The sequence below is a fragment of the Phyllostomus discolor genome, chromosome 7, assembly GCF_004126475.2.
Source record: "Phyllostomus discolor isolate MPI-MPIP mPhyDis1 chromosome 7, mPhyDis1.pri.v3, whole genome shotgun sequence".
Taxonomy (NCBI): domain Eukaryota; kingdom Metazoa; phylum Chordata; class Mammalia; order Chiroptera; family Phyllostomidae; genus Phyllostomus; species Phyllostomus discolor.
In genome coordinates, this window is record NC_040909.2 from 129,138,553 (window position 1) to 129,164,179 (window position 25,627).

General features: G+C 52.1%; 1 protein-coding gene across 13 annotated transcripts in view; it reads right to left on the minus strand.

Moving 5' to 3' along the window:
- Nucleotides 1-19,238, minus strand: part of MTSS1 (MTSS I-BAR domain containing 1) — a 133,435-nt gene extending 114,197 nt beyond the window's left edge. For 8 of the 13 annotated variants that reach the window (XM_028533542.2, XM_028533543.2, XM_036031397.1 and 5 more), the window contains exon 1: nt 18,241-19,237. In XM_028533542.2, the coding sequence (XP_028389343.1) occupies nt 18,241-18,312 (72 nt within the window). In that variant the 5' untranslated portion in view covers nt 18,313-19,237. Of the gene's footprint in view, nt 1-18,240 lie in introns of all 13 variants that reach the window. The other 5 variants (XM_028533550.2, XM_028533547.2, XM_028533539.2 and 2 more) reach the window with 2 other exon arrangements.
- Nucleotides 19,239-25,627: the final 6,389 nt, after the last annotated feature.

The window sequence follows — 25,627 nt, forward strand, 5'->3', positions numbered from 1 at the left end:
GACACCGTCTCTGCCACTCATCCTAGGCAGACGGTGGGTAGGGCACGCCAACCTGAGATGAATGTGCCGGAAAACAACTGCACCAACCACTCCAAAAGCTACTCCCCTGCCCCCCACCCCTCGGAGCCTCGCTTCAGTCTTTACCAAATTAGCAAGCAGAGGAGGGTCCCCTCTCCGGCGAAGGGGGGCAGCACGCAGCCCTCCACCCACGGACGCCCACTCAGCCAGCAGAAGCCTGCCAAAAGCAGCTCTCTCCTGCCCTAATGATGTTTGACAGTCTTTCAAAGTGTCAGGCCTACCTCTTTCAAGCGATCTATAATTTAATGGGTTCTAAAAAAAAATGAACTTCTAAGAACAGAAGACAAAAACCTCCTTGTTTAAGGAAAAAAAAATTAAGTGCGTAAATGTTATTAAAATGTGAAGGCAAGGTGATTTGGGTTGCTCCAGAGGTTTTTTTTTTTTTAAGTTTCTTTCAAAGTTTCTACCCACCTGAAATCAGTCTTACTACAAAAATCCACAAGCTTGGAGGGAGAGAGAAAGGAGGGAGAAGGGACTTGGAGGAAAAATAAAGGTCACAGAAAAAACCAGGGGGTTTTCTGGACTCAGTAAAGGAAACTGGACTCAAATTTTAATAGAAATGTGCCAGTCAGGACACTGCATGCCCTGAGGGCCCTCATAGAAAGCAATTCCAATACGGTCCTTCATCTTTCAACCTGCACCCCCCACCCCCATCCCCCCATCCCACCCCCACCCACCGAGAAGTCCTAGAAGGTCGTCCTCTCCTGGGGCCACATTCTGGCTGAGCTCACGTTTGAGGAACTCTCTAGAAAGGCAGTCCCAGAGCTGTGAAAAAGTCTCAACACAGACCCCACGGAGAGGTTCACCAGAGAACACTTCAGGGATTTATAACTTTCCAGACAGACCCAAGTCAAAGAAAATGAGGCTCCTGCCGAGTGCCTGGGTTTAGCCAAGGCCAAAGTCACAGGCAAAGGGAACAACACTCTCCTCCCTCCGGGACCACCGAACCTCTCTGCAGAGGAAAGCAGGCAGGCCTGGACCCCTCGGCCGCTGTTGAAAATAGAACTCAGATCACACCGGGTTCTGAGAGAAAGGAAAAGCCCCCACCCCCCATTACCGAAACGGGAAGCGAAAGTGGGTTTGTTTACAAGCATGGGGAGGACTCCCTAAATCAAGCAGCGTGACGGTCCCCACGCCTTACAAGGAGAGCGAGGTGGGCTTCCCGGAAGACGGGCTCTAACTCACACCCCTGCAGCCATTGGGCCACATGCACCCCAAACCCCACACCCCACCCCCAATGGCTGTCCTCTCTCCTGACCTCCACGGAGATTCAACAATCATGAAAGCTTCTACTCAGCTGTCACCACCCAACTCAAGTGTCACCTCTGCCAGAATGTTCTCGGACGCACCTGCTTCTCTCGCATCATGCAATTCACCGTCTAGTGAGACTGAATCTCCCCCACCAAACTGTGGGCTCGAGGGCTGAGCAATGGGGGCAGAGAGGACCTGAGTGGGCTCTGTCCACAGGACACCCCCAGAGTGGGGCATGCGTGCTGGGAGAAGCAGGAGATGGGCGGGGCGGACAAGGTGACCACGAGCAGCCTTCAAGGCCAAGGTCCAGAGTGTGCCACAAATGGGGCAGCAGAGGAAGACTACACGGCCTTCGTTCAGATGGCGAGTGACAAAACTCCCAAACGAGCCAGGTGACAAGAGGACCTGGCTAAGGGGTCCTGCACCTGACCACAACCCAGTCCCTTGGGTAGTGGGGAAGAGAATGAGGTCATTTCCTTACTTCTGAGGAAAAAGGCCCATCTAACTTTCAGCTCCTCAAGAGTCTGGTGTGTGAGTCGGCTTCTGCACCCCCCACCCAAGGCTGAGCCCTGGGCACACCCCTGGGTCTTCCTCCTCTTCCTCCACTTCACCCACAGCCAGAGGGCTGAGCAGGCCCCTTGCCTTACGCAAGGGCACGGGACTGAGCCAGTGGCCTTCTGCGGAGCTTGGGATTCTGTTTTGTTTTGCTTTGTTTTGTGTGGACCCAACAGCAGCCCCGGACGGCATCCCACGCACGGAGCAGAAGAATACTCCGTTTAACTCATCGGCAGGGCTGGTGAACGCGCCCCATAAATAATGCAGGGCCTGCCTCTCCCAGCCCGGCCCGCTGTGACAGCGGGGCCTCCGGGGACAGTGAGGGAACCGGACACCCACGCAGCCCCACAGGGCACGCGGAGGGGCCAGGAGCTGGGGAAGACTCTCAGGAGGAGGAGAAGTAGGCTCTGCTGAGAATAAAATAGGGACCAGCGGGGGACAGGCTAGAGAGAATCTGTTCCAGCTCAAGTCCTCTGTCCTGTCCACGGCTCCCAGACAAAGGCCGGCTCCCCGGTGGTGATGGCTGACGGGAACTCCAGGCTCGGGCATCCCACGAGACAGGTAACCTCTCAAGCACCTCCCTCCACCTCGACAGACGTCACCGTCACCACCGTCATCAAGCATCACCATTTTCTAAGCGGTGGCTAGGTGCCAGGTACTTATACTGGCATTTCTCAAACCTGGGGCTCTTGCAGAAACACACGGGTTCTGATTCCCAGGTCTGAGCGGGGGCCTGGATGTGGCGTGTCTAACTGGAGTGACGCGGCGGCCCCCGGGCCACACTCCAAGGAGCACAGTGATGCACACCTTCCTTACAGGCTCACAGCCAATGCCCGAGGCAGGGGACTGCCGTTATTCCACAGCCAAGGAAACTGAGGGCCGCAGAGGCCGCAGGCAGTGGGCTAGGCTGAAGTGTGACCCCAGATCTGCCTGACTTTGTGACCCAAGCGCTGCCCCGATTCCGGGAAACGCAAGCAGCAAGATGAAGAGCCCCAACCTCCCAGTCCAGACTCAGGGCTCTGACCGCTCAGCGGGTAGGTGGGGTCCAGCTCTCCACCAGGGTCCTACAGGAGCCCAGACAGCACAGAGTATTGGGGCGGGGGTCCCTAAACACACAGCCCCAGATCACAGCAGCAACGCCCCAGGGGGCTGTAGTGTCACCCTAGGAACGGTCAGGGTCCTCGACCAAGCGAAGAGGAAAACACAAAACAAAGAAAAGCCCTTCCCAGGAAGGTCTCCGAGGAACGCACTGGCAATGTTCACCGTTGCTGTCCTAGGCGCTGTGGTTACGGGGAATTTTATCACATCTGTGGGTTTTCAGGAGCCCCTGGAACCCATCTGCTCCTGCCAGGAGATGGGACCAGCCCATCTGAGACATCTCCATCAGCGGCGGCTGCCCCCAGGTCCCTCTGTGGGTCTGTGGGAGCCTCATCAGGGTGAGCGTGAGGAACGCAGCCCTCGGCATCCTTCCCCTTCTTCCTCCTCCCGGCACACGCCTTGGTGAGCTCAGACTCTGGGGAAACGAAAACACTAAGCTTCAAGAGGAAGCGTCTGACCCAAACAGAAGCGCCTCTGGACGCCCTGCTTCTGTAAGTGCGAGGCAGGACCCCGCGGCTTCCAGAAGTGGGTGTGCGGCGTGAAGGACGGGCCCCGTGAATGCCTGTCACAGCTTTGTCCCCCACACCACCCTTCCCCACCCCATCCTGCAAGAGGAAGGACTCCCCAGATCCTCAGATAAAAGGCACTGTGCAAGCCCATCCATCATAAAAGCCATTCCTGGGCTTTTATTCTCTGATTGGAGCTTGCCTAATCCACTAATTATCCCTGTCCATCAAGTGGATGACAGCCTTGGAGATAATCAATGGTTGCTTCCTTGCACGCCCACCCTCACCCACTTGCCCAAGCTCACCAGCAATAAATACGCCCATAAAAAAGAGGACTGAACCACAAAAGGTGCTCCCTCCATGTATCCACCCCTCGCACACTGCTCCATTTGTAACTATGACACCCTAATTAAGACAAGGACATCAAGCTTTGTTCTTCCTCCTGGGCTGAGTCTCCGGGCCCGGAATGCCTGTTTTCTGACATAGGGGTAGGTCTCCACTTGAACTAAAATTTTTAAAAAATGAATGACTATGTCAACCATATCTTCAAGGAAGTATTTATTTTGTAAGTTTCCTACCAAGGAGCCTTCCCTTTGTCTACGCCCAGCCTTCCAATAGAAGGGTCCCTAGCCACGTGGACTTACACAAACTCAAACTGGGTACAACAAAATAAAACCAAGCATGCAGTCCCTCACTCGGCGATGGCCACATGCGGCCAGTGGCTCCAGTGCTGGACAGTGCGGAGGGACGCTTCCCTCCCCGCAGAAACCAGTGTGTGCGCCACGACCCCCATTTCTCTGAAAATGGAATCCCTGTCCTGTTCCCTTCTCCGAGTTCATCGTACCCCACCCCACCCCACCCCACCCCACCTCCACCCCCACTTCCACTGCTGTGACATTCCCTCCAGTGTTTCCGAGGGTCGTCTGGAGTCACCCAGGAGTTCACTCTATTTTGTGACCACCGCTAAGCACGCCGTCCCACTTTACATACACGTGACACGGTACAAAAGCACCCAGGAGGGGGCAGGCGGCAGAGCAGGCATTAAACGCCCCCTTTCTCCCGGGGAAACTAAGGCACAGAGAGCTTGAGTAATTCCCCAGAGGTCAGGGAAGGGTTTGCCCTCACACCTCATTCACTTTGTGAACAGCTCCCTAAGTTTGCCCGGTTCTTTTGAAGATAAAACTGTTCCCCAGGGTGGCCAAAAACCCACTGCTTGTCCACACCGGGAAAGTCGGGGACTCACTCACTGAGCACCCGACGCAGGGTCCGGCTGCCCTCACCCAGGTGCTAGGAGGTGACGTCTGTGTCCAGCCCGGGCTCTCCGGGATGGAAAGCACCCATCCTCCAACCCTGTCCCACTCTGCAGAGTCCAAAGCCTCTGCTGCCTTTGTTTGTTCCTGTTTATACATGTCTGCAAGGATGACGAACCTAAGCCAGTTACCGGTGACCCCCACACCCTATAAACACACTGGGTATTGTTGCCATTAGCCTGCGTGCCTACACTCAGCCACTTCTCCCTGGAAGCGCCCTCCCTGAGTTGCCTCCACCCATCTCCAGAACTGCTTCCGCCTTCAGGGATCAGTTCCGCTCGGGGCTGGTCTCTCCAGCACCCCGAGCAGATACAGAAGCACCCAGGACCCGGGGTGGGGGGGGATCCTGGGTGTGCACGGCCTTACTGCCCTGTGCACACCTGTGTGCTCCGCCACCCTCCTCCAGACAGAGCCTCCTCCACACACCCCCAATCCCACTCGGCTCCTGGAAATGACCCCCAGGCGGGCGTCACTATAAAGGGCAATGAGTGTGTGTGTGTTCCTTCTGTAGCCACTGCTCCGCTTCTGACGTCTCTCCACAGACAGCCCTTCTCCTCGCCTGGACACAGGACCCTGAGGGCAACCACATTCCAGAGTCTGAAAGGACCAGCCGGGTCCTGGGCTTACGCGCCCGGCTCTAGAGTCGGCCTGGCCGACGTCAGCTCTCCCTGCGGGGTGACTGAAGTTCCCGAGTCAGCTGGCGCTGCCCTGCCTTCTTCGGTAAACGATGCCCACGGGAGTCCCCACCTCAAAGGATGACCGTGAGAGTACGTGAAATAATCCAAGGGCTTCAAAGGGTGACTAGCACTCAATAAACGCTGGCAACGGCTATTTTAATGAGTCAGCCTACAATGCCAGCCACCCTGACTCGGACATTTAATGAGCACATACTATGCACAGGCGACAAACGGCCACAGAGAGACAAGGAACACTGACATGTAAGCCACCAATCCCAAAGCCTTCGGAGGACACCTACCCAAACACGAAGTTTGGGGAGGTGGGGCTGGTGCAAGCTTCCGGGAGTGGGGGGGATGCCTCCCCTCAGTATTATAGGATAAAAGAGAATTTTCCTGGCCAATAGGAAGGAAACAAAGAAGGAAGCATTCGTGCAAAAGAAACAAAATTAGCAAAGAAAAGCAGGTAGAGGGAAGGTCACGCAACATTTAGGCACAGGAGTCCTTGTGCTCACCTGAAACACATTCAGGCAGGTGTGATCTGAAAGTGGGGAGACCCCGCCTCCTCACTTCAGGGGCTGCAGGAGGCCCTTGGTCGCTCAGGGTGGCCCAAGAGCCACCCCAGTGTCCACCTACTCACAGTGGAATCCCAGCACGACCTACCAGACTCACCTGGGGAGCGTCCGCCAGAACTACAGACACCTGAGCCCACCCCAGCTCCACACAGCACCTCCGGGGGGTGGGCCCAGGGCCCTGCATCCCACACACTCCCCGGGGCCCATTCGGGCTCTGCTCTCCAGCACCACACACACAGCAAGTGCTGAGGATCCCCACACTCCACGAAACACCACATCCCCCCCGGGGGCTGGGAAGCTGTGGCCTGGGCAACTTCTCAGGCCTAGTGGTCCCTCGGACGCAATCCCTGGCGGTGAGCACCCACACAGGGGGCTGTGAGCTGACACGCACAATTCCTGAAAGGCGTCGGCAATGGGTTCCAAAGGCCAGGGAAAGCACTTGACCCAGGATAAAAGCGTTTGACCCAGGATCCATCCTTCCGGGGAGACCTGACTGTGGAGGTCAGGAGAGGGCCGTGAGCGTGGAAGTGGCACACGGTCGTCGTCCTTCCTGGTGTCGCTCCAGCTGCCCGGGGGTGGGATTTGGGGGCGTGGAGGAGGCCCTGTTTAGGGGAAGGCGGCAGAGCACACCAACTGTGCCCAGCGCTGCGAGGCCATTGCTCCCCGGGGGGAATTTGACAAGCTGATCGCACCGCCCTTTCCTTGAACCCTAACAACACGGAGCTACAAGGGTATACACACTGCAGCGCTGCTTACAAAACTCCGGACACAGTCTAAACACAAACCAGCATGCAACAGGCTCCCGCCTCAGGGCCTTTGCACATCTGGAACATTCTTCCTCTGACACCTACACACTTCACGAGCTGTTGCTCTGTGAGGCCCTCCCTGACCACCCTATTTAAAAACAACACGGTCCCTGCTTTATTTTTCCCCGCTGCACGTAACCCTTCTAATCTGCAGGAGACGGGACTGGCTTGGTTCATCTGCCCCCAGGCCCCTAGAATGCAGTCCAGGAGGGCAGGGATGTTGTGTCCACTTCATTTACTGCTGTATCCCCAGCACGTAAGTGAGAACCTGGCGCACAGTGGGTCCTCAACACTTGTCGGCTACATGAATTAACTACAGGCATACAGAACAACAAATGCAACACCACGCAGCCACAGAAACTGACACGGCCTATAATTACACGTATGGAAAGGCAGTATAGTGAAAAGCAAAGCGAAAGGAGAAATTTCGGGCATGGCGCAGGCAGCGTGAACCCTTGTAGAAAACGTGTGCAGGTAACCCACTTTGCGATCAAGTGGTTAAGGGTGACTTTGACTTTTTCCTGAACTGAGGTTTCTCAGTTTGTCTCCCATTAACTTTCCATTACTTGCATAATCTGAGAAGTAGTCCCTCATGAAATGCTCTCAAAACATTTGCTAATTTATTTTTAGGAAAAAAGCTTCCTCCTCGGTGACTTAATTAGGGTGTCCCTAATTAAGGCCGGCCCGACACCATCAAAGAGGCCAGGTTCCAGGGGACCCCCTGCTGCAGGTCTACTTCTGGTTGCACGAGGGCCTCAGGCCCTCGGGGAGCGGCCCCGCCCCCGAGTGCTCAGATGCCAAAGGCTTGGCCATCAGCTAGCTACTCCTGGCTCTGGTCCCCACGACTTGCTTCCTATTGGGGTGCCTCATCCAATTATTCAGGCCCAGATCACATCCTGCTAGAGAGCTGGCTTTGAAGGTTCAGTAAACAATCACTTCAAAACAAAGAGCGACCATTAAACCAAAACTCAAAGACTTCCTTCACCGCCCGCTGCAGCTGGGCTCCAGCAAGCCAGGCCTCCGTGTGCAACCGAGGTCGGTCTCCCTGGGAACCAGGCTCGAAGCAGGTCAGCCCCCTATGCAATGTCCCCCTTCCCGTTTAGCACTCGGTCACACAGGTGCACAGACGGTTTACTGGGGTGACCCCGATGGAGGGGGTTTCTCCTGCCAAACAAACATGTGTCGTGTGGCTGTCACCTTGGACAATCATGTCACGCCCTTAGGTCTCACAGCCCGCCCACTGCCCACAGAGTCCCCCTCTGCCTCAAGTTAGAGGCGCTCCCCAGGTGAGTGAGTCCACTGCCTGATAATTCCGTGTCACTGTTTGGATCAAACTCCTTCAAATACAGGGAGGCCCCTTGAACTTCTTGAAGCGAATCAGAGAAAAGCCTAGATTTTTTAAAGCTTTATCTGGTTCATCTGGGGTCCTAATGGTGTAGACAGAACAGTCATCAAAGAGATGGATGAAATACACCCATTACAGAATCTGAAAATGAAATCCTAAAATACTATGGATGACATGGGAGACAGCTCAGCCTGCTGGATAACGGCACAGACTCTGGAGTTGGACTGCCTGGGTTCAAATCCCAGCTACACCTCCTCCTGGCTTTATAAAGTGGGCAAAAAGGCTTAACCTCTCTGCACCTCAGTTTGCTCCTCTGTGAAGTGGTAATGAAGCAGTAACTGCCTCACTGGGCTGTTGGATGAAGGGTTTTCATTTGTAAAGTATCAGAATATGCCTGGTTGTGTCATTTAAATGCTTGTGAAGTAAGGAAAATAAAACTCAGCTCTCGGTCTGGGTGTTACCTGTACCAGCAGCCTCCCCCGACTGTCCTCTCCATTCACGTGAGAGCCAGAGGCCCTACCCAGGACCGCAGGAGACACTGCTCCGACATCTGCCGTGGTGCCGACCACACTGACCGCTGATTCCTCATCTGCCCCTCTGCTGGACTGCACGATGTCAGGGTCAGGACCGTGTGTGTCTTCTCCACAGGTGTCTGTATCTCCGCCACCCAGCAGGCATGTCATCAATTTGCTGAATACATGTAACTGGTTCCCTCAAATTACTTAAAGGCTTAAAAATCATTCCACTCTAGTCTCTTCTGGAGATACAGGATCCTTGTGTTTTCTGAGACACCTGGGTGCTGCTATCGGCAGGGGACCCCGCTAGGAATTACCGGGGTAGCTGAGGCAGACACACAGAGCATTTTACTCAGCAACTTTTTCATGCTGAGCTCCTTACATAGGCTTTCTCATTTTTTCCTCAACAACTCTAAGTGGGGAGGTATTAGCCCCCTCATTTTACAAATAAGAAAATCAAGGCTCAAGAAGGTCGAATAACTTGTCCAGAGTCACAGACGTGGCCGAGCCAGGCGTCAAAGGTGAAGGGCCACTCAAGGCAGACTCCCCACAGAATGTGCAAAGTCCCTAAGGGTCACTTATCTGGCTTGGTGAAAAGAAGACGGACCAGAAATGATACAACTTTCTGGTGAGGCCTTGAAGGAGGAGCAAGAGTTCATTAGGCAACAATGGCAGAGAGGGTCCTCCAGATGGGGCAAATAGCAAGAAGAGCAGAGCACAGGATGTGACCTAAGACGCCAGGGGCACCCAGGCTGGGGAGCACTGGGCCCAGAGCAGACTACTCAGCCAGGGCCAAGCCACTGGGGTCCCTGAGGGCCAGGCTAAGGCAGCTGGGCCACACCCAGCAGAGAGGCAGTTGGGAAGAATCCAAAGATGGCCCAGTCTGGGGAAGAAAGAGAAGTTTCAGCAGGAAGGTGCTGTGACAGAGCAGGCTACAGGCAAGCGAGGCCATGTTTCCTGAGGGTCACTCCAGAAAAAGAAGAGAGATTCAAAAAATGTAGACAGAAAATGCTGGCCCTTACAAGCAACTCCTCTCTCCTCACCCTGGTGTCAACACCTCATTTAAAACGAGCAAACAAACAAACATTTTTAAGCACTAAATTGAACAGGCTGGGAACCTCAGCAAGGCACCTGGCCCTCCCTTCCCTTTCTACACTGACAGTGGGTTTGCAAACACAGAAATGCAAATCGGAGGCCTAGCAGAGCCAGAGGAGGTTATAATGAACTCAGGAGCAATTTACTTAGCAAGAAAAAAAAAAACTCTACTTCTGCATTTCCTGCAACTTCACAGCAAGCAAGCTCTCACTACAGCCGGGTGAGCGGTGGGTGGGGTAGTGTTTGCTCTAAGAAGCGGTGGAGATAATGACTGCACTGATTTGAGGAAGTCAGAATTCTTCACTCCTCATCCTACAAGACAGAACAATCACGCAGCTAACATCTGAGCCCCTTCCTAAGCATTGCCCCATTTCAGAATCTCTGCAACAACCCCATAAGGCAGGCCCGTTTTACAGAACAGGAAAATGCGGCTCAGAAAGACCCAGTAACCTGCCCACAGGGTTTAAAGCCACATCTCCTTGACCCCAAGGTCAGCAGTAGCTCTATAATTTCTACACGAGGGGTTTTCGAAGCAATGACGTGGCCAGAAGGAAGTAGAAAAGCATGCGCCTATTTTTACTCAGATGGTATGTTACAGATCCGCACTGTAGTGCCCACTAGCCACACAGGGCTATTTAAATGTAACCGAAATTTAAAAACCAGTTTCTTGGCCACACTAGCCACACTTCAAGTGCTCAACCGTCACAGGTGACCACATTTGACAATTTCCATTACTGCAAAAAATCGTATTGGACAGGACCACTACGTATCAATGAAAAACAGCCAAGTATGCTGAAGGCGCTTTTTCCGTTGTTTTTATATTTCAGTTCATTTCCTCCAGTGTCATCTCACAACAGATTTATTTTTATTTTTAATTTGTGATACCACACACATACGGTGAACCACCAGAAAGACGAACAAGCGGGTCCTAGAGCAAACGAAGCCTGAAACCCCACTAGAGGCAAAAAAAAAAAAAAAATGGCAAAGCTGAAGCCATCCTACTTCCCCCGGCACACGGCGAGAAGGCGGGGCTCTGTGGACAAGCAGGCAATGCCGGGGAAACAGGGAAGGCAGCAGGAAAAGAGGAAGACCGAGTACAGAACGGACTGACTCCACAGAAGAAGCCATGGGCACGTGTCCACCGCCGACATCACTCACTCTCAGGGTCGCCAGGAGTCAGAGCTGACTCAAGGGCACCTAACACACACACCCCTAACATAAACCGTACCATCGCCACCACTGAGTGTGCAGTGCTGTGCTGTTAAGCACATTCACACTGTTGCACGACCATCTAAAGATGCTTTCACTCGAGCCTGACAGCAGAATCACCTGGGGTGCTTTTAAAAATCCTAACGCCCAGCAAGGCACCCCAGGGGAACTGAATCAGAGCCTCTGGGGAACAGGGCCCAGGCGTCAGTGCCTTATGGCTTCCAGGAATGCAATGCACCTGTCCCTGTAGCCACGCCCATCCCACCAACAGGGGCGCACCTGCCCAGAACCAGCTCCTCTGGCCAGACCCCTCCTCCAGCCCCCTGGAGACACCTGTCCTGTGGGGGGGGGGGGGTGGCAGGAAAGGGGGTCCTGGGTAAAACCTGCCCTCCGCCTCCCAGAGGCCACCGCTGCTGCGCAGTTAATACTCCACTGCTGGCCAGAGTCTTTGAGGGAAAGAAAGCAAATAAAAAGACACACAGCTCAAAAGGCACTCAACTGATTTTTTTTTCACCCACTTAAACTAGACAGGAAAAGAAAAAGCCACTTAGAAACTATGACCAAGGCGGTATGTGCCAAGAGTCCGCAGAGGAAGGATTTTTTTTTTTTTTTTTTTTTGGCGATCCCATCCAGTTCTTCAAACACAGACTCATAATGGCTCTACCAACTCAACCCACACTGGAGGGCTACCGGGGACATAATTAAACACAGAAAGCTCTTTTACAAGGGAGTTCCAGGGCTAGACACAAAATGAGTTCAAGGTAAGGAGTTCTCTTTGAGGAGCCATTTGAACTTTGGGTGAACTTATTCAATTCATATAATTAGGTGGGGCCGTCAGGCCTGCACAGTCGCCCTGCCTCAGGGACTGATGTATAAATGTGGCCCTCTGGCCCGTCATGGAGACGTTTTGGGGACAAGGTCGGGGACCCAGGGTGACTGCCAGAGCCAAGCCCCAAGAATTCCTTCCCCTCTACACACCCAGGGAAACAAGAGGAAAGGAGAATGCCTGGTTATCTGCTAGAAAAGACTGGTAAGTGGAAGAAGGAAGCCACAACATGTCGATAGACCATGAATTGAATGATTTCCTCAAAAGTGACAGCCACCTGGGAGCCACCCGCCCCACAGGCATCCAGACGGCATCTGAGCTCAAATGCACACTTCCAGGCTGGGTCTAGGCCAGAAGCACAGAGAAGAGACCCTGCCTCTTCCTTGAGTCTCGTATAGGACTCAGGCCAGCGAAATGCCGTCTTCTAGAAATAAATCCGCACCCCCACCTCTGCCCTAGGCATGTTCTGAGTTCCAGCTTTAGAATCAAATAGGCCAAGGTCCAAGCACCAGCCTGCCTCACCATGGCCTTCGACAGGTGACTGATGCCCTCTCCAAGCCTCGGTTTTCTCATCTGTAAAGTGGGAATGACGTGAGGATACCATGAATCCAGAAATGCCAAGCACTTAGCACAAGGCCTAGCACAGTCCCTTCTGTCCCTGTTCGCTACCTGCATTGAACACTGAGCACCCACCTGCCATGCACAGGTGCATACCTGAGCACCTTAAATTGGGAAGCAGCAGAGACGGATGACACAGCCTCACGCCAAGGCCTCCCTGAGGCTGAGGGGTGGGAAACATTGATAATGAGTGGGCTGCTCTGGTCTATACTGGGTGGGTTTGGGTTCTGCTCGTTGGCGTTTTGTGCGTGTGTAGGGCACATACTCAGATGAAACCCTCCGCAGTCTCTAGCGAATTCGAGGGAGAACGTTGGCAATCAAATACAATGGGCTTCCTCCGTGCTCAGCCAATTAATTTACTCCATTTGTCTTTCTGGTTTGCTACTTAATAAGGCCCTATCCGCAGTGCAATCTGTGAATCTGAGTTAAACTGATTAAGGCATCAGTGAAGGGGCCCCAAATACTTCTTATCTGATGTCTCGGGCAGCTGAGTCTGTCCTCTGGCTCTTGGGGAGAGGTATTTCTTTGTTTCTGCAGAGGTGTGGGTTTTAGGGGAAAGTATCCCAAAGGCTGTTCCGAGAAATAATGGTGAACTTGAAATGATCTCATTTCTCCACGCCCAGTTTTGAACGTCTGAAGGTCTCGCTACAGAAGGAATCCTGCCAGCTCTCACCCATCTCTGCGAAGATGGAAAAAGCCTAGATGAAAATTATAGATAATAGATCAATAGTTTCAACCTTTTCACCCTCCAAGCATTTTAACAACCCCAAAGGAGCCGGCCAAATTGACAGGTATCATTTCAGCTTTTTCCTTTTCTCTACGCCCAACACGCAAAACGAGAAGAGTTCAGAGGGCAAGAGGGCAGCAGCTGAGAAGACATGATATGCATGAGACATACACTAAAAACTGTTGGCTGTTCATCAAAAATTCAAATCTAACTGAGGTTTCTGTATCTTCAGTTGCTGAAATCATAGTATGGAACTGGGTACTTGCAACTCTACTCCACTCCACTGGTGCTTAAGGAACACTGTATTAAAGGAACACTGTATTATCTCGGGTGCATGGTCCTCCCAGGAGAACTGAATGAGAGCTCAGTTCAGGCAAAATTCAACTTCAGCTCACCTTCCATACGAACCTCGACCTAGGACTGACCTTCTCTCTGCATTGGGGGCATTGCTTTCCGTGGAATTTCAGAACACCAAGCAACTGGTTCTAAACTAGTTGGTTAAATATGATGTATGAGGGGATTTTCCCGCAGAAACACTGAAAACCAAGATCAAAAACCAAAAAAAAAAAAAAAAAGATTTCTTTCCGAACCTGGACGACCAGATCTGCGCCTCCACAGAGCAGGCCCTGAACCTCCGAAGAGGCTCCCGTCCTGGGCAGGTCCCTGCTGCGGGTTTTATGACATCTTCACTTCCCTCGGAGGAAGCCGTAAAGCCCTGGACAAACACAGCCATTTGCTGTGAGAAAAGCCAACATGTGTACTTTACAAAGGCTCTGCTCGTCCCGCCTCCGTGTGCCGGCCGCCATGCACAGCGCGGCCCACCTCCCTCGGAGCACCTGGCTGCTGGTAGGGGGCCTCGCCTGGGTTTTCAGTATCTTCGCAAAGAAAACACGTTTGGTGAGGAGTCCTAGGAAGTCAGGCCCCTCTCCAAGGGCAGCAGGCCCTGGGGACGGTTGGCTCCTGGAGGCCCAGCGAAAGGCTTCCACAGAGCAGGCCCTCGATAAGCAGGGAGAAAGTAAATGTCTCTTCTGATAGGGACCCAAAGCAGAAGGGAGAGAAAAACAACCCTGAAATCGTTACCCGGTGCTGGACCCACCGCCCGCATTCCTGATCCAAGGATAAGTGCGGGAAAACATCACTGTGTGCCTTTGAACCACAAAGAGACCTCCGTGGAATTCAAGAAGTCCCTGGAGCAGTGCTAATTTTAGGCAGGACTTAGGAGAGAGGATCCTGGTAACGAACAGAGGTGGGGGCCGCAGAGGCGAGCCGAACAAGGCCCCTATTCTGCCCAGCACAGGTGCTGGTAACAGGACACCGAGACTGAGACCTCGGGTGGGGAATTCAAGGTGTGGCCGGGTGTTTTTTTCACTCCCAGTCACATTATATAACCCAAACACACTCTCCGACCTAGTGCAAAGTTCTCCCACATCAGGCCCAATTCCCCTCCTGGCATGCTGATTCTTGAGCAACAAGGCTAAGAAAAATATTTGATTTTAGCATCCAACTTTTTTTTTGAACTAAGTTAATTATTAAAAGAAGAAAGACAGCCACAGGGTGAGCTGCCCCCAAGTTTGGCCCGAGGCTCCAGGTCGAGCTCCTAAGAGCTCCCCCAGACGTCCTCGAATCCTACGCTGGTTCGATTATTTAAATTTCTTCAAAAATAATCAATTAGAAAATACAAAGATCAAATCAGTATGGCATGCACCTGAAAGTAATATAAAGTTCTATGTCAATTCTATCTCAATTTAAAAGAAAAGCATAGTCAGCTGTTTGCAACAGTTAGCCCGTCTTTTCCCAGGACTTGGATAGAAACTTCCAAAAGCTCTCGGGGCCTCCTTCATGCAGCCAACATTCCCTGGACATCAGAAGTCAGTCACCTGACCTCCCACACACAGTCCCTTCCAGCCCGCTGCCGCCCGGGACAGACAGGCGGTGGGCCCTCGCCTCCAGCCACAGGAGTCTCCGGCCTCCCCTTTTTCCTTTGGGATCAGCTCACACCAGACGACTTGATTTATGTGGATGGGCGGAAAGGCAGCCAGTAAGCGATTTTGCACACCACCATTCATTACTGACCACCACCACAGTGGGGTGGAAGGAAGGGGAGAAACACAAGGTTTCCTCTCGTCAAGGAATCAATAAGTTATTTAACAGCTGCATCCCACTGGGAGAAAAGTGAGGGCTTCTTCTGCATCCCTCCCCCTGCAAGGGGTAAAACGCACATCCTGACAGCGGAGGACTTAACCAGATGAAGGATCGTCAGAAGAAAGCAGAAAGAATCCTCTCTAGCTCTCCGATGTCTGGAGGTTCTTTGGTTTTGGAAGATGGATGGTGGTAGGCCTAGCCAGGACTCCATTTCTCGTGTGTGTGTGTGTGTGTGTGTGTGTTTTCCTTCAAAGAGGACAGTGACCCACTTCCTGTGTTGCTGTTCATTTTGGAGAATCAAACGCTACGAAAAAAGCCCCTTTCCTTACCTGTCCTCACCCCAGGCCAACATCACTTCCTAGCAAATAACCTAAAAATTTCCTCAAGGTGGCATTCCAAATGGGCTTCCGACATTTACACTTGTCCTTCAAAGCAAACAGAGAGGGAACCAGAGGCTTTATAAACCCATCAGGGAGTTCAAAGAAGAGAAAAAGCAGATAAGCAGGTCATTAGAAAGTCAGCTGACTTCGGATATTAAAAACCGACCTTTATTGCTGGCAACTTCATGCATATGCATACTATACACTGCTGATCCTCTATGCCCGAATTTTAAAAGTCCCTTTTCAAATGTCACGATCATCTAATACAGGAAGAAATCTTTTACTAAGAAACCTCTGAAAATATTTGGCGACTGTCTTATGAATAAAGAATCTTGGAGATCAGACACCCCCCCTCTTTTTTCTTATCTTTCTTCTCCCCAAAAGTCTGAAACTCTGCAGACCCCCAGATGTTAGTCTTCCACTCCACCTGGCTTTTAAAATCTTTGACTGCCAAAACAACACAAACAAAAACCTTTAAAATAAATGTCTTCCCACAGCACGTTGGACAAATGCTTCTACACTGAAAGGGGAAGAACTCAGGAACCAGGAACTATAGATCCAGCATGGAAGGGGCATTCAATAAGTGCTTATTTTTAACTGGAATCCTGTGGAGGAAAAAAAAAAGCATGCCAACTTAGCACCCACAAATTCCCCCAAGGCCACGATGCCGCAGGGCGGCCAGGGGATGGCAGGTGGAAAGCAGAAGGGCCCACCCTCTAGTGGGTTACCCTCGGAAGGGCTTTGGGCTCAAACCAGTAAATGGGGAACACCAAGCCTAGATTCTGGACCGAGGAACAAAGAGAGAGAGAAAACTCCAGATGGGAAAACACTCTGAGACTGCAGTGGGCAGAGCTATGAGGTCACTGGGTCCAACTTTATCAACCCATCTCAAATTCTTCCCCTAGTGATAAGAACCGACCTGCGGCTCGAACCCAGTCTTGTCTGATTATAAGGCATGGAGAATTTAAGTTAACCAGAAATACTCTTAAGAGTCCAAGCAAGGAGGCACCGATCTTTGTCTCAAAAGCGCACTTCAGTGGTGGATTGAAGGCAAAGGAATGCGAGGGGCTGCCTTTGAACAGGGAATAATCTGTCTAATTCCAAGTGGCTGGATTAGAGGCATTCCTGGGCAAGCAGGGTATCTTTGAAGATAATGCTACACGAATGTCAATTTCTAACAAAAGGCACAGGCTCGGTAGAAGGATTTCAAAATAGACAAGACCAGGACAGAAGCACCTTGGAAAAGTTCACCCTGGGCAAGGTGGCAGTCGGTTCCAAAAGGGGGAAGCAGCCCGTGACAGCTGAACATTCCTTCCCCAAGTCCATCTGCAAGGCCAAACCCTCTCCAAACCTTACACTTCATCAGACAAAAGCTCCTCCCCGCACCCAAGCAGCAGCTGAAGAGGGGCTGTCCACACCCACTCGAAGCACAGCTTCCAAACCTGCCCACTCCTTTTGGAAGCTGAGCTTTTAATTAAACACCACCTCCCCGGATCTGTTGAGGCAAACTGAGGCTGGGCTAGAGCCAAAGAGAAGCTCCCTAAATACACATGAAAAACAAATTCCTCCCACCGCCTCCAATTCCCACCTCCAGCCAGCTCGCAAGGCTGAATATATTTCCTTTGGATGAGTAACACGGGGCCCTGTCTATCTGTATGCACCAGAAAATTCACATCCAAGGATCAGGTTATCCTCAGTCCCACCCTTCCCAGGAAAAAGCCAGGGTGTTGTTCTCCGCCCCCAACACACGCGTGTGCGCACGCGCACGCACACACACGCGCGCACACACACAATTTTCACAATCCTTCCAAGAAAAAACCCGGAATCTGTGTGTGGTGGGTACGTGGGGGAAAAGATAGAGAGTTGTTTGTGGAGCCCCGATCTTGCCTTCAGGCTGGGAGCCTCAGCTAGAGATAGCACGGGCGCCGACAAGGCTGCTCTGGGAACTTCTGCTCCGCGCCTCCGGGGAGGGCCGAGGGACGGCATGCACACTCTCACCAGCTTTGGAACGGCCTAATTAATACCTAATTTGCTCAGATCCCCCCAGGTGGATCTGAAAGCCAGGGAGGGGAAGGGAAGCTTCCTTCCCAGTCTCTCCGGCCGAGAGCTTCTTTCCGTGGCTGGGCACAGCCCCCACTACCGAACCAGGGGCCCCCTCCCCGTACCCCGGGGAATCAGGTGTCAGCCCAGGCATCCAGCCTCCGCAGGTCGCAAGACACTCCGTCCAGCAACAGACAATGGCAAACTTGGAGCCCGAGCCCTGAACCCTCCAGAAAAACGAGGTGGGGTCGCCCCCCCCCCCGGGACAATGAACGGGGAGAGGGCAGAGGGCATCAGACACCTCCATGGACGCCGCCCGCCCAGTGACCCAGCACAGCCCGAAACGGCGCCCCGGGTGAGCAGGTGACACCCGGGCCGCAGCGCTCCCGCAGGTGGCTACCAGCCGCCGTGCAGACAAGGACTGGGCGACTGGCCCGGGGCGGAGGCGAAGCACCGAGGCCAGGTCAGCGCGCTGCGGCCGGCGACCTACCTTCATGTCGCTGATGATGGTCTGGAAGAGGCCTCCGAGCGCGCTGCATTCCTTCTCAATCACAGCCTCCATTTTCCCGGCGCCGGCAGGGACAGGACACACACTCTGGGCCGCCTGGACTGTGCGCGGGACCGGGGTTCGCTCACCCCGGGAGGAATTTCACCCTCCGAGCGACCCACCTCAGGCTCGCAGCCTCTCCTGCAAAGAGGACTAAGTGCCCGAGATCCACTGCTCTCTACTCAAAAGAATAACAATAATTTTAAAAGCCAAAACGCTCCGTAGGGTGATTCACCTACAAGCAGCGCTCGGCTCCTGGCCTTAAAAACGCCGGGAGAAGGCTGACAATCAGACCACCACTGGCGCCCACGACGGAATCGGCAAAGCCCATCTTGAAACAGAGAAAACCGCCCGCTGACCCGGGGCCAGCGCCATTTAAAAATTCAAGGTTTTCTAAATTAATAAAAATTTTGGAAATTAAAGAAAAAAATCGCCCAGCGCAGCGGGTTAGCTTGCAGCGCCCGGGTGGATCTGTTGCTCGCAGCCGCGGCCGCCGCCTCCTTTTCACTCCTGCGCTCCCGGCCCAGGCGCTGGGTCTGGCTCGGCTCCCGGGGACGTTCGAGAGGCGCACGCGCTCTCGTGGCCGTGCGTCCGCCGCGGGGGCGCGGGAGAACGCGCGCGCGGGCGGGGCTGGGAGCGCGTGCCCTGGAGGCGCGTAGGGCGCGGGCCACAGAGAGGAGCCAGCGGGCGGCGGTGCAGCGAGGATCCCGGCACGGCTAGAGCTTCCTTCTGTGAACACGCACCGGGCACCTTCTCCTTCTCTGACCGCCGGTCGCAGCTCAGAGAGGGCGTGCCAGCATGGGGCTAGGCGAACGTCCACCCCACAATGGCTGCGAGAGTCGGAATGGAGGGTGCACCCGACTCTCCCCAGGGATCAGGTTGGCCAGCGTAGCGCAGTACCCAACATATAATGAACGCTCAGTAGGGAGGGAATGCTGCTGCTGCTGCTGCTGCTGCAGCCTTCTCACAACAGGCCTGATCTGTGGTATCAGGACTGCAATGCCAAGTCACGACTGCAAACAGCCAAATATGTCATTTAAGGAGAGTTAGGGGCGTGTCCTGCAGCGGGATGCGGAGTTCAATAAAGTTGCAGGAGGCTGGAAAAGTGGATTGATTTGCCATTGCAAAATAAATGGCCTAAGAGCATTATTGCTGACTGCCCTTGGCTTGGACAGTTGTTTTTCCAGGCCCACTGAGGTCATTGGTGCTGGTATAACTGCAGAGAGCCCTGTTGGGAGGTTTAACCTGGAAAGAGAGCAAATGTGACCAAGCTGTGTTGGGAGCTGGTGGTTCATTCTTGCAGCTCCACCGCCAAACTGCACAGCCAAGATCCCTCCTATAGATCAATATCAAGAAGACAAGGAGGACGGGAGCCCAATGAGCAGCTTTTAAACGACCTTACAACATAAGCATCTAACTAGGAGTTGTTCTCTTGACTCTTAGCTGACCATTTGAAGCACAATATACAACAAAAGGAAAATACAAAAGAAACCATAAGTAAAGTGTTAAGAGACTTGTGTCGGACTCAGTGACAGGAGAAGTCCTGGGTTTGAAAAACTGCATGAATCATAGAGACCCGTAGAGATGTATATCCCAGCTGAGAACATCATTCTCTCCTGGGCCACTCGGCCCATCTCTTAGCCACAAACCCCTTCTCCACCTCTCTCCCCAAAATCGTAAGGAGGAGTGTCACTCCTAGAATTAACTGATGCTAGAGCCTATCCCCAAGGTCATTTGGATGCACAGGTCTCATCTTCACCTTGCCAATAACAGTGCCCGATGCGTAGTTCGTTCTCAATCATTATTATGACTGTAAAACTACAGATACTGTAGTGATCAAGACCACGGCTTTCAGAGCCAGGTTGCCTGGGTTCAAACTCCAGTGTGTAATCTAACGGCCTGGCCTTGGGCCACACTAACTGGGCCTCAGTTTCCTCCTTTGTACATGAGGATGAAGATAGCATGTACCTCCGGGGGCTGTCCTGAAGTTTACCTAGACTAATACACGGAAAGCATTTACAGCAGTTACTGGCATAAAGTAAATAACCACTCAATAAACCGTCCGCACAGAAAGATTCATCGCAGCACTGTTCGCCATAAACGAGAGGTGGGAACAGCCTATGTTCATGATGAATGAATGGATAAAGAAACAGTGGTGTAGACATACCATGGGGTATTATTAGCCTTAAAAAGGAAGAAAATCCTGCAAGATGTGGCAGCGTGGATAAATTCTGAGGACGTTATGCTAAGTGACATAAGCCAGTCACAGGACAAATACTGCGTGATTCTACTTACATGAAGTGCTTAATAGAAAGTCAAACTCGGAATCAGGGAGTAGAACAGTGGCTGCCAGAGGCTGGGGGTGGGCACTAATCAATGGGCATGAGGTCTCGATCGTGTAAGACAAGCTCCAGAGACGCGCTGAACAGCACGTGCTTACAACCGTACACTTTAAAATGTGTTAAGAGGGTAGATCTCATGTTGTGGTCTTACCACAATGAAATAAATTTTTAAAAAGAAAGAGGAGGAGGCGGGCCCAGGTCATGGCTCATTCCAGTCCCTGGTCCCAGAGGGGCGCAGGGTAAGCCTCTAATGCTGGTTGGTGTGCTGTCCCCGCAACGTCGCTGAGGGCCTACTGTGTACAATGTAGGCATTTTATGCGCGTTACACCTAATGCTCACCACAACCTGAAGAAGGAGGTTGTCGTGCTAGCCGTGGTTGTACTGCTGGAAAGTGGCAGGCAGGACTTCAACCTTGGCTTTCTGACTCTCGTGCCTGAGGACTCACGCCTCCGCAGTCTCCAGCCCTCCTGGCATAAGGGGATCCTGCCTTGGCCCCAAGGACACTGCGCTCGGCTTTCCTGCCACACGCTAAATTCAGAGGCCCGGAACATGCAGCCTTAGCCGTGTTGGCAAAGCACGCCCCTCTTGTCTACTTTTCCCTGGGGCCTTTACTGGCCTTGGGAGGGAGAAGCAGACTCCTGTCTTTCATGGGAAAGCGAGGCACCCCAAACCATCTTGAGAGGCAGCCTAAGGAAGTTCCACCAAGCAGGAAAGGCCCAGACGTGGGACAACACTTGGCGTTTTGAATAGGCCTGGGAGCAGGCTGGTGAACGGAGGGACTGGGCGCAGAAAAAATGACGAGATCAGTTGTACACCCCCTTACATTCATCCCTCGCCTGTGTTTGGGCCTGCCTCTAACTTTCTCCTTGCTCCGGAACACCCAGCACTCAGTGTGCAGGCATCCAGACCCGATTAGCACGAAATTTCTCCCGGAAGTTTTTACTTTGTTTTGTTTTGTTTTTGTTTTTAATAGCTCCTGGAAGGAGGAACCCAAAGGAATGAATCTCCACCAGAGGAATTTCAACCCCTGTGATCCTGGGGAGGAGAGAGGGGGAGGGAATGACGTCTTCCTCAAGCAGGAGGGCGGGTCAGGACGCCCACCGAGTCCTGGTTCTGTGACCTCTAGCACGCTGCTGCTTGGTCCCTGGAGCCTGCCACTGCTTCCGCCACTGCTGTGCCTCACTGATGGGCTGTTCCCAGGATTGAAATGGATGTTGAATGCCTATCACGTAGTAGGGCCACACACAAGAGTTCCCTTCCTTGCTAGAAGTGATTCTCAACTGGAATCCCCTGGGGGAATTCTAAATCACCGCTGCCTAGGATCCCCTCCCTGGGGGCTGATTTGGTCTGTCTGCGCTGCGCCACGGGCATCAAGACATTTTAAAGCTCTCCAGATGATTCCAATATGAAGCAATTTTAAGAATCTAATCTAAGGAACTTTAAAAGGAGATATCCATACCCACCTATGCAACCCCTAAACAATTAAAGTACAATCTCTGGGGACTCAGCCCCAGACTTTTAAAAAAATGTATCACACGTATTTTATTCCATCCTCATATAAGGCTAATGGGTATGTGTGTGTGTGTGTTGTCATTATTTGTTTTACAAAAATGGGATCACACACAGTTTTCTGGATCTTGCTATTAACACTTCCTGTTAACACTTCTTGCTATCAATGATTTCTGTAAAAATCCCTCCCGATCAACTAATATTATTCTAACACATTCTCTTCTTCTCTTAATTTTGTAATGTGGACATCATGTCAGACATATGGAAACACTGCAAGCGTAGGGCAGAGGTTTCTCATTTACCCGCTATTAGGTTCCCCAAATGTTAACCCGTTACATTTGTTTCATGCGTGGGGATGCTCTCAAAGCTCCCCAGATGACTTTGATGTGAGGCCAGGTGGCTGTGTGAGGCCCCCAGGGTTGCTATGAGACCTCAGGTGCTGTTTGTGAAACTCCGGAGCCTAGTGAGGGCTCGGCTTCAGCGGCAGCTGTGTGAAGGGGCTTGAAAGGGTAGGCTCAAGGGCAGGCTGCCTAGGGCTGAATTCTGGCTCCTTCACTTCTCGGCGTTCTGTGCCTCAGTTTCTTCACCTGTAAAATGGACAGTAGAGTGCTAACTCCGAAGGCTGTGTGCGGACTGGATAGGATCATTCAGCCTAGTACTTGGTGCACGGTACAGCTCAGTATAGGTTAGCTCTTAATACATATTGATCATCGCCATGGCTCACCTATGAAACAAAATCGGTTTAAGCTTGCTCTATAAGCAGAATTCCTTATGAGGCCAGAGCCACTCAATCTCTTGGAAAAACCGAGGAGTTGTCAGTAGATGAAGTATCGCAAATCTAGAAACGGAATCCCCTTTTGAAAATGAAACTAGCAAGAATCAATAGATAACATCTGTCACAGGGACTTGCCGTAAGAGATGTTTTTGAAGTGTTTGTGGACGGTGGCCTAGGAGACAGCCAGGTAAAACCTCCGATTGCAGGATATGTCCCTGGGCCAGGAAGCTAATGGAAGAAGGTATGTCCTCACGCACTGATCGGTTGCTAGGCCCAGGGATGCTGGAACAGCAGGGCACAAGCCTGTGCCTGTGGGGTCAGACAGCGCACCTGTGTGGGGCAGGTCAGGTGTAAGTTCATAGGCGGTGGCGGAACCACAGTGACGACGTGGAGAGCAGTTCTCCAGCCGCTCCCCAGTCCAAGGCCAAGGGGAATGTGGGCCCTTAATAGCCACATGTTCCAGTCTTTCCAGAGGAACTGAAACTTTGAATCTTGGTGTGAAGTTTCCCCCAAACCAAAATATGTTTAAATGTCTACATGTTTAGAAACTCCTCTGCAAGCAAGCTGCAAGCAGCCTGTGATCACGAGAGCCGAGTATGGGGTTTGGCTCACGGGGAAGATGAAGGAGAGAAAGAAGAGGGAAACATTTGTGTGTGTCTGGCGCTCTGTCCGACGGGTCTAGGTCACCAGGAAAATGAGGAGTCTGCCCTGCATGCAGTGGGGTGGGGATGGTTCAGGTCAGTTCCCAAGACGTTTCTTGAGCACCTACTCTGTGCCAAGCCTCTCTTGTCCCCCAGGAGCATTGAGTTTCCTTCTCCCTGTCTGTGTTCCCCCGAGCTGTCTGCTGACTACTGACTTAGCTCCTGAGTTACCTTGATACTGCGAAGGGCACTCTGAGGGGAGCAGGTATCCCCCCCACTGCCCACAAACCACAGAACGAGACAGTCCAGGATCTGAGCCCGTCTTCCTCTGGAAATCCTCTCTTTTTGTTCCACACAAGCATGATGAGAAAAAGGAATATTTTGTAAATAAAACGTAAGTTCTGGTTAGCGTAGCAATCAGAGTATGAAGAAACATATTATTTTAGAAAAGCTTTAATATACCACGTGAAGCACTTGAAAAACACCTAGTTATTTCTAATCAATCGGAGGCCTCCGAGTTCAACTAAAAATGGAAAATGTGACACATACACAAACCCCGGCATTCTGTGATGTAAACACAATGACAAGGGGACTTCCAGGGTCCTCAGAGAGGCAGGTTCTATACTCTGACACTCCCTCCTGCCACAGCTACGGAGACATGCTGGGCACGATGTAATCAGAACCCTTTTAAATCCACGGCAGAACTAGCAAGAAAGAAGGGAAACCCTTAGGGGCCAGAAACAAAGAGGAAGCTGAAAACCAGAAGGGAAGGTACGAAAGCCGATGCCCAAAGGGGAACCCCCAGGAAGAAGAGGCCCTGGGCCCACATGAGGAGGGAAGTGCACCTGAGAGCCAGCCCCCCTGCAGAGTGAGGACCCGTGATCACACACCTTCCAGGATGGGTGGAGCCGGAAGCAGTGTGCCCACCGGAACCCGGTAGGCTTCTGTGTCTGTAGCTGACACAGAAGCGTGATCGTCCCGGTGTGGGCTCTGGGTGGGTCTAAAGCATCCCCTGAGAACTTGTAACCAGAGACCCACACCACAGCTTTGTCCAGCGTGTGCATTTGCCTTACCTTGAACGGACCCCAAACACCCAGGATGAGGACGGATATGAAAACCTGTCACCGGCCTAAAACAGTCCTGGGTAGCCTGGCAGAAGCAAAGGAGGAATAGCTCTGGGGGGCCACCCCCTCAGTCAGGTCCTCGTAGGTTTCCCGCAGACAAAGGCCCCTGAATGGAGCTCACAGCTCACAGGTACACATGGTACGAGGAACAGTCCACCCCTGGTGTTCAAGTGTCAGCAGCCACAGCTAACGTTGGGGTCTAACCCGTGAGAGCTGAAGCTAATCCAATAGCCCGATAGGGATACATATATTGTCATGACTGAAATATCAATGAAGGCCCTCGCTGGCATAGCTCAGTGGATTGAGCGCGGGCTGCGAACCAAAGCATTGCAGGTTCGATTCCCAGTCAGGGCACATGCCTGGGTTGCGAGCCAGGTCCCCAGTGAGGGCCACGTGAGAGGTAACCCACACATTGATGTTTCTTTCTCTCTCTCTTTCTCCCTCCCTTCCGATCTCTAAAAAGAAATAAATAAAATATAATAAATAAATAAATAAATAAATAAAATATCAAGGCAGGACACAAAAACACAACATTGTGAAAGAAGGCACAGCACTGTGAAAGAAGAATTCAGTAGACGGACTAGCAATGAGAAACGTAGTCATTGAAATGACCACACATATTTGGGCAGGTTAGGGAGCTGAATCGACACAGAGGTGAAAAGAAAATTTTTGATCAGAAAGATCAGAAGAAAGCACAAAGAAATAAAGTAGAAAATAGGAAAAACAGGTTAGAAGACAAGGAGGATATAAGAATAGAGCACATTGTTAGAGAATGGAGGGAGGGGGGACAGCTATTCCAAGAGATATCGGGGGAGAATCTTCCAGGGTTGATGAAATGCATAAATCCTCCGCTTTGAGGCAGCACAGCACATTCCGAACAAGAAGAATCAATAAATATACATTTTCATACTGAATTCTCATACTGAAAATTGTGGGGTT